Source organism: Choloepus didactylus, chromosome 7, assembly GCF_015220235.1.
Source record: "Choloepus didactylus isolate mChoDid1 chromosome 7, mChoDid1.pri, whole genome shotgun sequence".
Classification (NCBI taxonomy): domain Eukaryota; kingdom Metazoa; phylum Chordata; class Mammalia; order Pilosa; family Megalonychidae; genus Choloepus; species Choloepus didactylus.
Window position 1 is genome coordinate 33494424 of NC_051313.1, and position 17424 is coordinate 33511847.

General features: G+C 39.1%; 1 protein-coding gene and 1 pseudogene across 1 annotated transcript; one reads left to right on the top strand and one right to left on the bottom strand.

Annotated features, from left to right (window-relative positions):
* Positions 1-9694: 9694 nt before the first annotated feature.
* On the bottom strand, positions 9695-13828 carry LOC119540519 (annotated as a pseudogene).
* TSPYL1 (TSPY like 1) lies at positions 13744-17161 on the top strand. The gene has a single exon (XM_037842171.1). The coding sequence runs from the start codon at positions 13827-13829 to the stop codon at positions 15132-15134; it is 1308 nt and encodes a 435-aa protein (XP_037698099.1). The 5' UTR covers positions 13744-13826; the 3' UTR covers positions 15135-17161.
* Positions 17162-17424: the final 263 nt, after the last annotated feature.

Here is a 17424-nt window from a genome sequence, read left to right on the forward strand (position 1 = left end):
ATTAAAAAATACATTACTGCTAAAAAATGCTAACTATCATCTGAAACTTCAGTGAGTCATAATCTTTTTGCTGGTGGAGAGTCTTGCCTCAATTTGATGGCTGCTGACTGATCAGGGAGGTGTTGCTGAAGGTTGGGGTGGCTGTGGCAGTTTCTTAAAATAAGACAACAATGAAGTTTGCTACATTGATTGACTCTTCCTTTCATAAAATATTTCTATGTAGCATGCAATGCTGTTTGATAGCATTTTACCCACAGAACTTCTTTCAAAATTGGAGCCAAGTCCTTTAAACTCTGCTGTTGCTTTATCAATTAAGTTGATGTAATATTCTCAAACAGTTGTCATTTCAACAGTTTTCGGAGCATTTTCACAAGGAGTAATATCAAGAAACCACCTTCTTTGTTCATCTATAAGAAGCAACTCCTCACTTGTTCAAGTTTTATCCTGACATTTCAGCAATTCAGTCGCATCTTTAGGCTCCACTTCTAATTCTAGTTCTCTTGCTATTTCTACCACATCCGCCATTACTTCCTCATTGAAGCCTTGAACCCCTCAAACTCCTCCGTGAGGGTTGGAATCACCTTCTCCCAAACTCCTGTGAATGTTGATATTTTGACTTCCTTCCATGAATCACAAATGTTTTTAATGGCATCTAGAATGGTGAATTCTTTCCAGAAAGTTTTTGATTGTCTTTGCCCAGATCCATCAGGGGACTCACTATGTATGGCATCTATAGCCTTAGAAACTATATTTCTTAAATAAGACTTGAAAGTAGAAATTACTCTTTGATCCATGGGCTGCAGTATGGATGTTGTGTTAGCAGGCATAAAAACATTAATCTTATTGTACCACTCCATCAGAGCTCCTGGGTGTCCAGGTACATTATCAATGAGCAGTGATATTTTGAAAGGAATATATTTTTTTTCTGAGCAGGTCTCAACAGTGGGCTTAAAATATTCAGTAAACCATGTTTTAAACAGATGTGCTGTCACCCAGGCTTTGTTCTTCCATTTATAGAGTGCAGGCAGAGTTAGATTCAGTGTAATTCTTTAGGGGTCTAGGATTTTCGGAATGGTAAATGAGCACTGGCTTCAACTTAAAATCACCAGCTGCATTAGTCTCTAACAAGCGAGTCAGCCTATCCTTTGAGGCTTTGAAGCCAGGCATTGACTTCTCTTCTCTAGCCATGAAATCCTAGAAGGCATCTTCTTTCAATATAAGGCTGTTTCACCCACATTGAAAATTTGTTGTTTAGTGTAGCCACTCTCATTAAGCAGCACTTGCTGCTTCACCTTGCACTTTTATGTTACAGAGATGGTCTCTTTCCTTAAACCTCATGAAACAACCTTTGCCAGCTTCCATCTTTTCTTCTGCAGCTTCCTCACTTCTCTCAGCCTTCTTAGAATTGAAGAGAGTTAGGGCCTTCCTCTGGATTAGGCATTGGCTAAGGGAATGTTGTGGCTGGTTTGATCTTCCATCTAGACCACTAAAACTTTCTCTATATCAGCAATAAGGCTGTTTAGCTTTCTTATCATTCATGTGTTCACTGGAGTCATGCTTTTAATTGCCTTCAAGAACTTTTTCTCTGCATTCACAATTGGGCTAATTGTTTGGCACATGCCTTCCTCACCAAGCTAAATCATTTTTAGCTTTTGATCTAAAGTGATAAACATGTGACTCTTCCTTTCCTTGAGGTCACTGTAGTGTTATTAATCAGCTTAATTTTGATATTGTGTGTCTCAGGTAATAGAGAGGCCTGAGGATAGGGAGAAGGAATGGGTGGTCTGTCAAGCAGTCAGAACTCATGCAACATTTATTGATTAAGTTCTCCATGTTATATGGGTATGGTTTATGGCACCTCAAAAAAATTACAATAGTAACATCAAAGATCATTGATCAGAGATCACCATAACAGATATAATAATAATGAAAAAGTTTTAAATATTGAGAGAATTCCCAAAATGTGACAAAGAGACACAAATTGAGCACATGAACTTGGAAAAATGGTGCTGGGTTGCCACAAATCTTCAATTTGTAAAAACAAAAAAACAACAACAGCAACAACAAAAACTGAGAAGTACAGGATTAAATGCAATAAAACAAGGTATGCCTGTACTTCATAACTGATCTCAACCCTCTAGTCCTATAATCTTCAAACCATTCTTCATATGGCAACTAATATTACTTTCCAACACAATCTATGTCAGTCTTCTGTTTAAAAACCTCTAATGTTCTGTAATATTCACAAGACAAAAATGCATACATTTCATGTGTGTGTGTGTGTGCATGTGTATGTATGTAAAGGACTCTTAATCATACTCCAATTTTCCTGATCATCACCCCTCACTAATGGCCTATTTTTTAGCTATTCCCCAAGATGCCTGGGCTTCTACTTGCATCCCAGTTTTTGCAAAGGGTGTTTCATCAGCCTGGACTTCTCCCTCTCCCTCTGTTTCTCTCTGTTATAATCCTGTTCTTCTACTAGGACTCATCTCAAAATTATCTCCTCTTTGAATTTTTACCCAACTCTCATCAATGGTAGGAATATAAACTTCCTGCCCTGTGCATCCAAAGCCCTTTGCCCACATCTTGCTTGCTGAACTTATCATCTGGTATGATAATTGTTTCTGGTTTCTGTGTCTATCTTCTCCTAACGAGCAGAGCCCACATCTTTCAGACCTTTGTATCTCATCATAGCACTGTCTTGCATTTGGCACACATCAACAAATATGTTTTGAGTTTATAAATTTTGGCAAGAACAAATAGAATGGTCAGATCTCCAATTCATGCCTCTGATCTCCCACACTACAGACGTCATTGCAAAGCACAGTGGTAGATAGGGAATTAATTTAGAGTGGGTGCTATGTCTACTTTTTGTATTAGTAACACAGTATTTAATCAGCTGATTTAATTTTGCTGGGGTTGAGCCAGGAAACCCTGCTCTCTTTGGGAGAGGAAAAAGCAGTTAAGATAGTCCTTCTTAGTTTTTGTAACTAGGGAAATGTTTCCTATAATGGGAGACTACATATGGATAGATGTTATACTAAGTGGAAACAATGCAGATGTTGTCTTTCTTCTCAGGATGAATTTGAATTATTTCCAAATGGGAATTTATGTATTTTCTGATAACAAATCTTTATTTTCAAGGCTTCCCCTTGAGTAAAGAAAGTACAAAGTAATGTAATATTTGTTTACTAGAGCTCTTTTATTCTTGAGTTCATTCATAAGCAAACAAAATCTCTGAACCCCAAGTTGAGAATATGGAAATACTGTTAAGTTAGAAATAGTAGTAGCCAGAGATACTGTTTCTTAAATATGTCCCACTGTAATGAATGCTCCCACCCTGAAGGTGTCCTAGATGCCATGTCTTCTGTTTAGATGAATATATTAAAGCTTCAGTGGCTGTTTAAGCTACCATGCAATGTGGAATCAAACAAACAATGCAGCAAACGCTGCATGAGAACTCTCTGGATGTTAGGTATCAAAGACACAACCTTGGAAAAAGAAGTTATCAAGACAGAGGCAGCAGCAGGCTTTGAGTTCCCTGCTGTCAAAGATTTTAACAAATCAGAAAAGCAACATGGCATAGTAAAAAGAGCTTTGGAGTCAGGCAAACTGGGTTTATATCCATCCTTCATTACTTAACTAGCTATAAAACTTTAGGCAAGACACTTGACCTCTGTGAGATTTCCTGATTTTACAATAAGGTGAATAATACCTATATCATAGAGGAGATGAAATAATTAAATAAAATGTTGCATGGAAAGCATTTAGCACATAGTAGATACTCAATAAATATAAATATTTCTATCAAAGGTAGAACGAATGAATGATGCTCTCTTTCCAAGTCAACCTTTCACATTTTAAAACAGATGTGCCTAGAGTGGCTTGCTTATAAACCAAAGGAAGTTGTAATACAGTCTAAGAGCCAAAGAATTCAGCAGGCAGAGTTCTCTGCTAATGGACAAAGTTTTGTGACTACCAATGTATCAAGGTAGATACATAATATGAACTCTTCATATTGAATAAAGTTTTATGTGGAGAGTAGAAAATGACTTATGAAACTTACCTTAAAACAACAAGGTTGTTTTGATCATGAAAGTCTCCTTATTCTAAAAAGATTCTTTGACCCTGGGATTGTACTTGAATTTAAAAATATAGATGATAATTTTGTAAGATTATATATGAGCTCTGGAGCGTTAATGCAAGGCAGCTAGCAGATTAATTAGCTACTAATCCAAACTCATACCATATAGAAAATACACAGAAACATTTTCCCTTGTTTGAAATTTTTAACCTTACAAGGATTTTGAAATGCTTTAAAATATAAAATCATATTTATTAAATGGCTTGACTGCCAGTATTTAGTTGTATCAAATAAATCACTCATTCAGTGATTTGTAAAAATCTATGTGATTGCTTTTATTAATTAAATTTCACATACATTTTTAAAATTTCCTTTTAAATTATTTCACGTTACTAAGAATACAGTAGGAATTTCTCACCAAGCATACAATTGATTATTTAAATAACTGATGTAATTATGCAATTCTTTGACCATTTCCTGAATTTGACCTTCACCATTTAGCTTCATTTCTATCTTCAAAGAGTAATGACTCAGAAACTTTGTAATTTACATTAAATTTATAAATTTATTTTATAAGAAGCATAAGATTCAGATTATCCTTTTGATGTTACGTGAGCCAATGGATAAGTACTTTCAGTGAGAATACTTATTCCCAATTATAAACAATTTTATTTTATTTTTTTGGTTAAAAAAGTGCTAACAGAAAGTGTGAATTCCAAGAAGTAATTTTTTTCTTAAGAACTTAATAAAGAATATGCCTGCTATCTCTGGTATGGGATTTTAGTTATAGCAACCCCCTTTTTTTCTACCACCTGAAGATACTATATGTCCAGAATAGCATTGTCCAATAAAACTTTCTGCCATGATGAAATGCTCTGCACTGTCCAAAACAGTTGTTAGTAGACAGATGTCCCTACTGCCCACTTGAATTGTGTTTCATATGACTGAGGAACTGAAATTATAATTACTTTAAATAGTCACATATGGCTAGTGGCTAGTGGCTATTTATTGGACAGTGCAGGTATAGAATACATGTTGGAATAGCTGGAGCACAATGGAGAAGTACGATTACTATGCCCTCATGCCACACCTCTTTCTCAAGCTATTTCAGATAGTAGGATACAAGTCAAGTCTCCTTTCCTCCATGAAGCTTTCACTGTTGACTCCAATCCACACAGATATCTTTCTTCTTCTCTGAAATTCTATATACAATTAACTGTTTTGTAATGCAATTTAGCACCTGATTATACCTTTACAATGGTTTAACTTTAATATATGTAAGTTTAGCATAAAATAATGCAAATAATATGAGGTTCTATTCATTGAAAACTTACAGTGCTAAGCACTTTATACCTATCTCATTTCATCTTCAAAATGGTCCTGTGTATTATAATCTCTGTTTTACCTATGAGGAAACTGACTCAGAGGGATGAAGCAGCTTGCTCAGATCAAACATTAGTGAGTGGCAGAGTCAGAACCTGAAGTCAAATCTGTGACCAGTCTACAAACTGTAGGGACCTTGTTTGGGTAGGCAGAGTCCTCTGAGATTCTTTGGATCAATTTGATTATTGGAAGTCATCCTAACAAACCTAAGCCTGTTTGAGAAAACTACCTTGCAACAATTATAGCGTAGTGGGAATAAAAGATTAAAATTCAGTTTAAATTACAAGAGTAGTGTATAAATGGTGAAAGACCATTCCATAGTTCTTTCATAGACTAGACCCATCACTTTATCTTAAAGACCAGTTGCTCCCTCTAGTGAGAAATGGTGGGAAGACCATATATAGGATTTAAATAGGATTTAAAAGAGAAGACCTTAGGGGTCATCTTGGAAATTAATGGAAGCGTATTTTAGTTATTACAAAGAATGAGGGGTTGATCCTGGCTTTCATTAGGTAGGGTCAGGGATGATGCTAATGTCATGTCATGCAAGGGAACTCCCCCCCAACAAAAAATTGTACTACTTCTGAGAAGGAAAACCTATTTATATTATCTGAGCCTATGTTTGCACTGTTTTTCATACGAAATGAATTTTTCAGGAAGGAAATTATGATATTTCACCTAATGTAAGACAGCATCAGTTGCAAACCATAGTATTATTTAAACATCACTAAAAAGAAGAGAAAACACTGCCAATTAAACTATGACACAATGCATTCTTATACATAATTTTTATTCTATCTTTATTGAAAGAACTCTTTTAGATTTATTTAGACTGACTTTTAAAGTCAAATATCACACTTGGACATATATAAAAGGAAAAACATAAAGAAAAAAGTATTTAAGGTATTCCTAAAACTTCTTTATATTCAAAAAATTTTCTGAAATAATTTTTGATTCAGAGTTGGCATCATCCATGTTTTTCCAAACAATATTACTCTCAGTGCTATCAAGTGTTTTGATGATGCTATAATTCCCGAAACAGTGCTCCACTTTCGTGTCTGGGATTTTCTTCCAAGCCACTGACACGATTATGTAGGATTTGATGTTGGCACTTTTTTGAGCCTCCTAGAGGTACTGATAGGAAGTTTTCAGACAGCAACAAGCACTGCTATCCCTTCCTCAGATGGTCTTGTAATAGTTTGCCCAGAAATGAAAGCCGGAACAATAACCAAATTCACACACGCTCAAGCGAAGAAAATGACAACTAAGTCACTAATGAAGTCTGATTGACAGTGTTTTAAGACACGTCCTCATTACAGAAATGTGGGAAAATGTATTTTAGAATGGAAGAAATGCCATACTGCATCAATCAAAGGGAGCTTTCCCTTTTTCTTTTCCAGACATTTACCAAGTATTGATTATCATTTCAGAAAACCTCACTGGCAGGAGTAATGCTGCTCATGGTATTTGAGCCACCAGTAAACATACCTGTATCAGTCTGCACCCATGGTGGCTGGCCCAACAAGTCTAACTTTCTAATTACTCTGCCATTATTTCATAGAGTGTAGGCATGCTACTGCCTTTGCAAATTGAAACAGACATTAATATAAAATACTTTTATTCTCTTTTATATAAAGTAAGTCATACTGATGTTTCACTATTTATATGTATAGGTGGGTTAGATTGAAATAGATGTTAAAAATTAATTCTATTTCTCTTTTAAAATAGTTAAATCATTATATTGATGGTTTTCTATTTATGAGTGTAGGTGGGTTAGATTATCAATAAATTTCATTTCAGGAAAGTAAAGACCATTTTAGAAAATACCTGTTATAAAAAGGTGGCATTGGGATTGATAGGGTTGAGAAAATATTGTATCTTGGGTTCATGAATAAATACTTTTCTTCTAAACATAAAGTAAATATTTGGGCAATTTCCTACAACATATAAACATGGATAGGGGAACTGGGGCAGGGGAGAAAATTGTATAAAAATTTTAACATTAAGTGAGGATGGCCATATGGTCTTATTTTAAAAAGTAACTCCACATTTTGAACACAGGGGGGAGCATGGGCTCTGGAGTCAAATGTCCTGGGTTTGAATCACAGATCTACCATGTTCTACATCATCTTGGTTGAGTGACTCTGTCTCTCTTGCCTCAGATCCCTAGTGAGTAAAATTAAAGGCATAGTAGCATTACCTCAAGGGCTATTATTAGAACTAAATGATATAGTACATGTTACATACAGTATTTATAACAGTGCCCGGTACATCAGAAATAGCAAATAAGTGAAAGCTATCTTTAATTATAACAAGAAAACATGTCTTTGTGCAAAACAAAAATGCCTGAACTTCTAAACTCCTTGCCATCTGAGTGATTACTCCTGAAGAATCTATGATTGCTTGCTATGGTGGAGAAATTCATGGTTTTTCATAGCATTTTCTGTGGATGTTTTCACCCAGAACCATAACACAGTCGAGTATCTTTTGGGTAGTGAGATTTATTGCCAATTGCCATAGAAATGCTCTGCCATGTACAAATACATCCTGTATTCCAAAGTGCAAAAAAAGGTAATATATGAAGCACAGCCAAAATGCATTCTCCCTTCAGGTAAAATAAAATGTCAGTATAGATGCACTGTTAGTTTTGCAAGATCATTTAAAGTTTTATTTTATTCAAATCAACAAGTAGCACGTATCTGCCACTATCTAAGCTGTCATGCTATGCTGAGTAAGTGCAAAACAGGAAGAAAACGCTGTGCTCCCATTCCAAGAGATGATTCTGGGATGATGAGACTGAGGTGTACGAAATAACCAGAGTCACTAAGAGGGAGAATATAATTAAGTGTTAAATTTCATGGCACAACTCAGAAAAAAGCTTTAGGAATTTAGGGGAGGAAGATCAATGAGTTATAGGGTGGTTACAGAAAGCTGCACCTATGAGGAGGAGGAAGGTAGCAGTTACTTTATGTATGACCTTGGTTAAGTTAGTTAACTTCTCAGCATTGCTGCTACCTCTTTTACAAAATGTGACAATCTAATACATGTAAATGACTAGCACATTCTACAGAAAGATAGGCTTGTGGTGGGTCTCAGAGAATGGGTGGGATCTTTCGAGAAAGAGAACGCTTCAGATACGAGGATGACCTGTGTCATGTATAAGAGATACATATCCTTTTTAAGACACAGGTCCTACTACAATAAATACCATTTTCTGTGGTAAAAAAAAAAAAAACAAAACAAAACACACACACACATTTTTTTCTCCTGCATGGCAAAATAACTCTTCCCTTTGTGTGTGTGTGTGTGTATTTTACAGCACTCCCAACCACGTGAGTCTTGTCACAGGTTAAAATCATCAGGAGAGTTCTTCCTTCATCCATGCAAAGATTCTTTAGAAAAAAAAATAAAAGAGTACACTTATCTGCTTTTCCCTTTAACTCCTTGCCTCTCACTGGCCCTTTTCTTGAGCACTTATGCAAAAGTGATCATAATCTGGGCTCTCCGTCATCTATAACAAGGGTAATAAAGCACAGTCATTTCTCTAATGTGATTTTCACATAATTAAAATAAGAAAAAATTAAGTTTCTCCTCATTTTCTGTATGTATTCAATTGACTACTGCATATCAGTTTGTGTGTGTGTGTGTGCATTTTACAGCACTTTATGATTTTACAGAGTGTCTTCACACACAGTATCTTATTTGACCCTCACAACAACCCTGTGAGGTAGATGTTAAGATGTCCATTTTACAGAGAGAATAGAAACAGTGAAAAACACATAGAGATACATAAGATACACAAGAATTATACTAGAATCTTAATGGTGCAACCCATAACCCTGAGGCTATGGGTCAAAAAGGGAAAGATTGGAGAGTTGTGAAATTTTGGGTTGTTAATCAATAGGAAGACATGGAATAACATGGAATCCTGTTTTACCTATTCCTTTTTTAGTCTGTCTATGCTTTCCTTTACTGCTGTCCTATTTTCATCTCTTTCTTCACCTACCCAAAACATCTCAAGTTCTATTGAAATACTCTTCTCCAGAATCTATACTGGTTACATTAAGCATAAACACAAAGAGCTTTGTAAAATAAAAAATTATCAGCATATTTTTTTCATAATCAAAATGATTTTGCTTGGAATGACTGAGTAATTCAAGGAAAAAAGTTTTGGTTTAGTTCAAATTATTGAATAAACTTTCCAAATTCCACTTTTACCTCATTTTAACACTTGAAAAAAATATGTTATAATTTGGAGAATTAGAAGGCAAATCAAAATCAATTAACTTTTTTAACATTCTGATGAGTTAAAAAATCTTAATCTCCTCTGAATACTTATAGAGCCCTGTTCTTCCCCAATCTAGCTCTGCTCATGCAAGTAATTGCCCCTTTACTATGTTTCTCATGGAAACATCTCCATTAAGACCAGAGAAGATATCTACCTTTTTAGTTGTTATATGTCCAGCTCTAAGAAGTACACAATGAACTAATGCTGATTGAATGATGAATCTTCTATGCCATCCCTATCCCTGGTTAAGACTAATGTTTTTAAATGCAAAGAATACACATCTCATCATACCCATGAGATTTCCCCTAGAAAACAACAGATTAGGGTTCCTGGCCTAGCATCCAGGGACTGGCTGGAGCAGCTGGCCAGACAGTACACGGGAGGCATCAGGGCAGGGATGCTTGGAAATGGTGGTGGTAGAGTACTGGAGTTGGGAAAGACATCAGCATGGGAGGAGAGACCCAAATAGCACCAAAGACCAGGAGAAAAAGCCATGCAGAAACCAGGAAAGACACCAGAATGGATGTCAGCTGGTTGGAGAAACCACAAAAGGATCTTGGAAGTCAATTGTGCTGAATTGACTTGGTCCAGAAGAGAAGGGCTTTTTATTGAGATGGTAGCAGAGGGTGTCCTGCCCAATCCAACTGACCTTAAAAGGGCCCTGCCCTAATATGATCAGGGAGTCTTACGAGTCTTAGTATGCTTCCACTCCCCTTTTGTCCCTTCTGGCCTTTTTGTCCAGGGTTACCTGGCCTCCCCATCTTCCCTCTTAGTCCTGGGAATCCTCGACTTTCAGGAAAGCCAATTGCTCCCCGATCACCTTTAGGACCCGGAAGACCTCTTGGACCTGGAATGCCTGGTGGATCACCTTCTCCAGTGGCCCCTCTATCTCCTTTTTCACCTGGGGGACCAGGAGGACCTTGAACTAAAGTGATATTTCGTAATGTCATACAATGTTCCCAGTCTTTAAGTCTGAAATCACTAGTGATATTATTCAACTGTTTCCCTTCTTTCATTTCGTGTTCTAAATGCACTTGATCTTCTTTCATAGACATAATTTTTGCTGATACATTATACACACACTCCTCTAGTTTTCTCATCTCCTTTTGTTGTTTAAATGTATTCTCTTGGACTTTGCCATTCAGTGTTTCTACACGGAGCTGCAAGTCAAGCAAAGTGGAATTCAGTCTCATTAAGGACATAGAAATTTCATCTACTAAGTTTCTATGTGCTTGGACTGAGGAAACTAAGGTACTTAGCTGGAGAAAAACATCATTAAGTCTTTGATCAGTTGTCACACTGAAATTCTGCAACTGCTCTCAATCTATGAGATCAGTTTCCTAATAGGAAATATACTGGATTCTCTTTTCCATGGTGCTCAGGCATTCCATAACAAGTTTTCTAAACTTACTTCATCTTTGCTGCCATTTCCTTTTCTGGTGAGTCTTTCAGATATACCATATTCATGAATTGAACCAACTGTGCAATTCTTCATTCCCCACTTGAGGAATTGAACTGCCATGATTCCGATGACAGAAATGAGAACTGTAAACACTAGGAGATAAAGGGCAATCAGTCCCACTTTGAAGGACTTCAGTTTCTCTCAAAGGACAGGGCCATTTTTTAGGAAAGTTTTGAGGCTAGAAGTCCAAAATCAAGGGGTCAGCCAAGCAATGCTTTCTCCCAAAGACAGTGGCGTTCTGGGGCTGGCTGCCAACGAGTCTTGGCTTTTCTGTTATACAGCAATGCACATGGTGGTTTCTCCTGGCTTCCCTCTGCATATCACAGTTTTTACAAATGTACTGGTAGGAAAAGAAGTAAGTGTTCCTCCAAAGGATCACAACCCTATTGGGGAAATTACATCCAGCAGAAACCTGATCATGTTTATACAACACCATCTGCAACTGGAGTCTTTCCTAACATTATCAGTTAGAGCACTAATTACAACTTTAGAAATTATAATGTTGACTTTGATAAATAAAGCCATATCTTCTAGGACTAGTCAAAGCTTGGCACTGTTTTCCACTTAAAAACAGAAGGCATATTAGAGTAATAAAACTTTCAACTTTAGGCCAAATTAAATCATTCCAATTCCAAAATAGAAGAGGATACCATGGCAACTGGAAAAATGCGGGCTTTGTGGAAAGTTCCATTATTCGTTCTTATCAATACCAAAAGTTCTTTGAGAAATGAAGTAGGGCCTAGAAGCATTTCCTTGGTGTGTACAGAAAGGACAGTAGAATTAGAAGAGAAATACAGTGTTGGTAGTTTGAGGCTTTGCTTTGTAAACTCACCTAAATATGTTGGTCCTTTCAGAGTTCATTCATCATAGAATGCAACCACATGAATGTAAATCATTCATAAAAACAAATAGTTTTCCTGTGCTTTTAGGGGTTTTTGACACATACGTAGAAATTCATCTCTTGGCTAGGACTTCGCTACTGCAGGCAGTAGGGAGGAGAGCAGCGTAACAATCCACCGGCCCCTAACTTCGCTTTAGCAAGAACCAAATTGCAGGCAGGAGATAAATGTGCTTGGTTCATTTGTTCTTTTAACATTCTAATAATCTATGAAACGCTGTGCCAGGTAGTGTGCTAGGCACTACTATGCAATGGCAGACAAAATCATGTCCCTGCCCTCCTAGAACTTGGTATTTGCTCAGGTATCTTTTTTGGTAGGTTTTGGTTTTAATTTTGTCTGTACATTACTTATATTTCTGATTTCGATACCCCAAAAGAGACTCACGCTATGATAAATCACAGCTGTTGAAGAGAATCTAAGAGCAAGGCTGAAGGAGCTGCTGCTAGAAAACACCAGGCACACAAAGATGCAACCAAATCACAACCCAAGGTTTCCTATTGCTTCTGGAACAAATCACCAAATTTGTGCTTAAAACACAAATAGGTTTACAGGTTCTGGAGCTTAGAAAATGGACATCTTTGGGGGCCATTTTTTAGCCAACCACATAGGGGAAAGCAAACAGGAATTTTTTGTTTTGCTTTTACATATTGGGTCAACTAGCTGCATGTTAGCATTCTGCAAGTTTGTTTTCTACAAGTCTGTTTTGGTTATACATTTTAACCTGGTTTTACCTCATAAAAATGGTGGTATTTCTGAGGCTTTGTAACTCTAGGGATACGCCAGTTTTATTCACAGGCCAATGAACTAAAACCACCAGAGTCACTGACATTTCTCTCAAGTGAAGCCTATGAGCTGACTGCTATGAATAGTTATTTCATTAGAGCCAAACTTTCCTACCTTACAGAACTAAATGCTTTAAAAAATTAAATTTCTGGGGCTGGAAATAGCTGAATATTTCCTCTTTCCTGCAGTGAGGGGCCAAGGAACGTGACAAAGTAATGGCTTCATTGCTGTAGATAACGCAGAACAAGCATATCTCTAATATAGATTATTAACTGAGGACTAGCAGTAAATACGTATCACTTTAATAGCAGAAAGCCGCGGAGTACCTTTTCCTCCCAGTAACGTTAGAGGCTAGAATTGGTATTTTCACGTCACTCATACTTGAGGAAGAAGAAACAATTCGCATGTATTTATCTTGGTTAAAAATAAAGAGAGTTTTGCTCCTAGTCATTACGGAGTAACAGAGAATACACTTACCCTTCTGCCCCACAGAAAAAAAAAAAAAAAAAAAAAAGAACGGAAAACAAACGTTTTCTGACATTTGACAGCAGGCATTGTAGGACGGTGATCCCTACGACTGCCCCAATTTACATGCGGGAAGCACTTTCCATAGACATCGCAGGGAGGATTGTCACTGCCTTCAATTACAGAGACTGTCATTTTCACAGTTCTTATAAACACCGGGCCAAGCCACATTGATCTGTGTAAGTCAAATTACCCTTCCCAACGACTAAATTCACAGGCTTGAAGCTAATCCCCGGGCGCAGCGACTTCTCGCGCTAGTGAGAACCTACAGTTCTAACGTCACCGCCACGGAGACGCTCGCGAGATTGATCGGTGGGTGGCGCGAGCCGGTGTTTTGTGCCTAGCGGCTTATGTGAAGAAGGTAGATGCTTGGATAACGCTGGTCTGGTTGCTATCGACATGAGCAGGCTGGACCGGGGCGAGGGGGCCGCTCCCCCTGAAAAACACAGCCTAACCACGGCGGATGACCCCGACCCGCACCAGTGCCAGAAGTTCCTAGAGGAAACCGAGACGACACAGGTGATGGCGGAGACGGGTGAGGGTAGCTTGGAGACGGACGCGCTCCCATCGCCCCTGCTTCCAGAGGAGGAGGGCTTATCTCGGGATCCCGCGGGCTGGGTCCCTACTCCCCAGATCCGACTCCAGGGGGGTTGCGGTCTCACAGCGACCGAAGCGGGGCGGGAAGAGGCTCCGCCTCCCCCGGAGGGCCTGGAAGCAGCTTCTGCTTCTGTGGCAACTGACAGCAGCCTGAAAAATGGCTTTCAGGATGGAGAGCTGCGCGGCCCTGGTGGGGAGAAGGCCCTAGAAACCTGTGGCGAAGAGCGGTCGGGGTCTGAGGAGATGACTGGGGCCGAGGCCCAGGAAATTAGGAAGGAAAAGTGCGCCATCTTCGCAGTCGAAGTGGATGAGGAGGAGAGGGCTGAGGTGGTGAAGTTGGAGGAGGGAGGCTCGGAGGAGATGGAGATGGAGATGGGGGCGAAACCAGCAGATGAAGAAATGGAAGTGGTGGAGGAAAATAGAGTGGTAGAGGAGGTGAAGGAGGAGGCAGGACCCCAGCCCCTGAATCTGGATCTCCGCATGAACCCCTTGGAGGCCATCCAGCAGGAACTGGACACTGTGAATGCTCAGGCTGACAGGGCCTTTCTCCAGCTGGAGCACAAGTTTGGGCGAATGCGTCGACACTACCTGGAGCGGAGGAACTACATCATTCAGAATATCCCAGGCTTCTGGGTCACTGCCTTTCGGAACCACCCCCAGCTGTCTCCCATGATTCGGGGCCAAGATGCAGAGATGTTAAGGTACATCACCAATTTGGAGGTGAAGGAGCTCAGACACCCGAGGATGGGCTGCAAGTTCAAGTTCTTCTTTCGAAGAAACCCCTACTTCAGAAACAAGCTGATTGTCAAGGAGTATGAGGTCAGGTCCTCTGGCCAAGTGGTATCTCTTTCCACACAGATTATATGGCGCAGGGGCCATGAACCCCAGTCCTTCATTCGCAGGGACCAAGACATGATCTGCAGCTTCTTCACCTGGTTTTCAGACCACAGCCTTCCAGAGTCTGACAGGATTGCTGAGATTATCAAAGAGGACCTGTGGCCAAATCCACTGCAATACTACCTGTTGCGTGAAGGGGCCCGAAGAGCTAGACGTCGTCCAGTAAGGGAGCCAGTGGAGATTCCCAGGCCCTTTGGGTTCCAGTCTGGTTAATCCTTGCCTTGAGAATACTCCTGCACAAAGTCCCCTACCATCTCCTGCTGGACCTGTGCTTGATCAACAGCAACTTTTTTTGTGTTGACTTTTCTGAACCCTCCCTCCTCTGGACATTCAGTCCCCTCAACCTCAAGATTGAAACCTTGGTGGCCACGCTCTTCCCCTTCTACATGGCCTTCCTGCTGTTTTCCCTTAACATCACATGCTGTATGGCCCTAGTTCATACCACATCGAAGCCAGAAAGATGATGCTGTAGATTTCATTGCCTTTGTCTACACTGCTTGGATCCTGTTTGTTCTCAGGGCCTCTGGTATGGCTTCTACCACCTGAATTTCTAGCTTTAGCTAAAGCTTGTTTTACCTGCCCTGTTTTCCATTTTGTAGTACAAACAGATAGCCTGTGGACAATTGCTGGGCATTATTGATATCAATAGAGAGCATACATGGGCTGCCTTAGGTCTGGGTTCTACAACTCTATTGCTCTTCCTGCTGCTCTGGTTGCCTATTGCTGCCTAGGACACCACTACCCCCTTGGCTGCTGCCTTCTGGATGAACATCTCTGGGACTGTTGTCAGCTGCAGTGTCTAGTTTCTGGTAAACAAGGATCTCCAGAACTGGTGGTGGACCGATGTTTTCTGTCAGCACACACAACATTCTTCCAGTTCTCCCCCTAAAGACGTCTTTATTCCTCACTTCTCCACCCCTGGAAACCATACTAACAGGCAAGTGGTTGTGGTGACAAGCGAGACCCTGTCCTTGTGGCAAGAGTAAGGATGGTGTCCTTTTCAAGTACCAGGAAAGGTACTCAACCAGTGAATTCACACAAAACCTAGGTATCTTTGCCTCCCAACTTTACCCTGAACATTAGTGCCAGGGTGGTAGTTCTCTCATTTCCATCCCACCCAACCCCCTACTTTATTTCTTTCTCCCCTGCTTACCTCCATCTCTCTTTCAAATAAAGTTATTGCTGTGGATCATCTGCAAAAGCAGGCTTTTTAGTTTAATTTGGTTCTCTTTATCATTCCCAGAGGCAGGCAGGCAGTCTATTTAAAACTGACAGAACTCTTGTCCTGCTCTCTTTCCAACCCTCTAGCCCTAGAAATACCCAGAAGGTTTAAGGGAAGATAGATCAAGATGGATTGATAGGTAATTTCTCCAGCTCTAGCAACATCTAGAAGATCCAAGAGAAGATCTAGATGGAATGAAAGGTAATTTCTAATTCAGTCTGAATGAAAGAACTAGAGAGATTGTGGTGGGTGCCCTAAGCAGGGAAAACTGAACAGAAAGCCAGAGACCAAAGTGAGCTAGGTGGAAATTGGGTCTAGAAGTAGGACTGTACTGAGAGCTTACAAGGAAGGGATACTTCCTTAGTCAATGTTGGTGGGAGGAGAAATACTTTTCTCAGGACTGAGAAGGGAGAATTGAAGGGGTTGAAATATTACATGTGTTGCCTAGAGAAGGGTTCTTTAAGGAAACATGAACAATGCAACTTTGGGTGTTTTTCTCTTGTTTTCATGTGAATTTGTTTATGTGGAAGATGAAAGGTGTGTTCTTTACTTCACTAGCATTTAGTAAAATCCTATTACTTTCTCTGTTTCTGCTTACTGGAAATGTAAAGCTGTACAGGCTTTCTTTTGCTTTCAGTTGGGAACATATCGAAGCTTACCAGTCTTACTTTCCTGTACAATATTAGACTTCTGTGAGTATTTCTAATAGTTTTCAGCTTGTTCTTGTTTTTGTCCACACTGTTTCTTTAGATATATAATTTGGATAACTTGGTCTTATCAGACTCTGAAAACTTTGAAAATTATTGTCTTCTGGAAAAATAACCTGCAAAAAAATTTGTGGCTCTTAATGTCTTACTCAATAATTTGCTCTGGTAACAACTTAGTAATTGATGTGTCTCTTTTTTTCTAAGTAGTATAAAAACTGGTGAGATTGCTTTGTCATATTAGAAATATACCATTTGCATATTTGTCTTCTGTTACATGCATGATGATAAAATAAAAGTACATCACTTGGCTAGATTTCTTGTTTTTTTACCGTTCGTAAACATGCTTGAATGAAATTATTTGAATTAGTGACAAATTTTAGAATTATTAAAGTTCTCAAATGGATATAATCAACATTACCCAAGGGTGAGAAAATAGGGAACAAAACTACCTTCCAAGTACGGAGGTTGCTGCTGCTGTTTTGATTTGTTTAAAATGCTAACAATTGGAACTGCTCACTCACGGATGTTACTTCTTTCAGTACAACTTGTGCAGCACCATCACTCCTTCACTTCC

Coding starts and splice junctions, on each gene's coding strand:
- TSPYL1 (XM_037842171.1), top strand. CDS start 13,827: ATGAGCAGGCTGGACCGGGGCGAGGGGGCCGCTCCCCCTGAAAAACAC.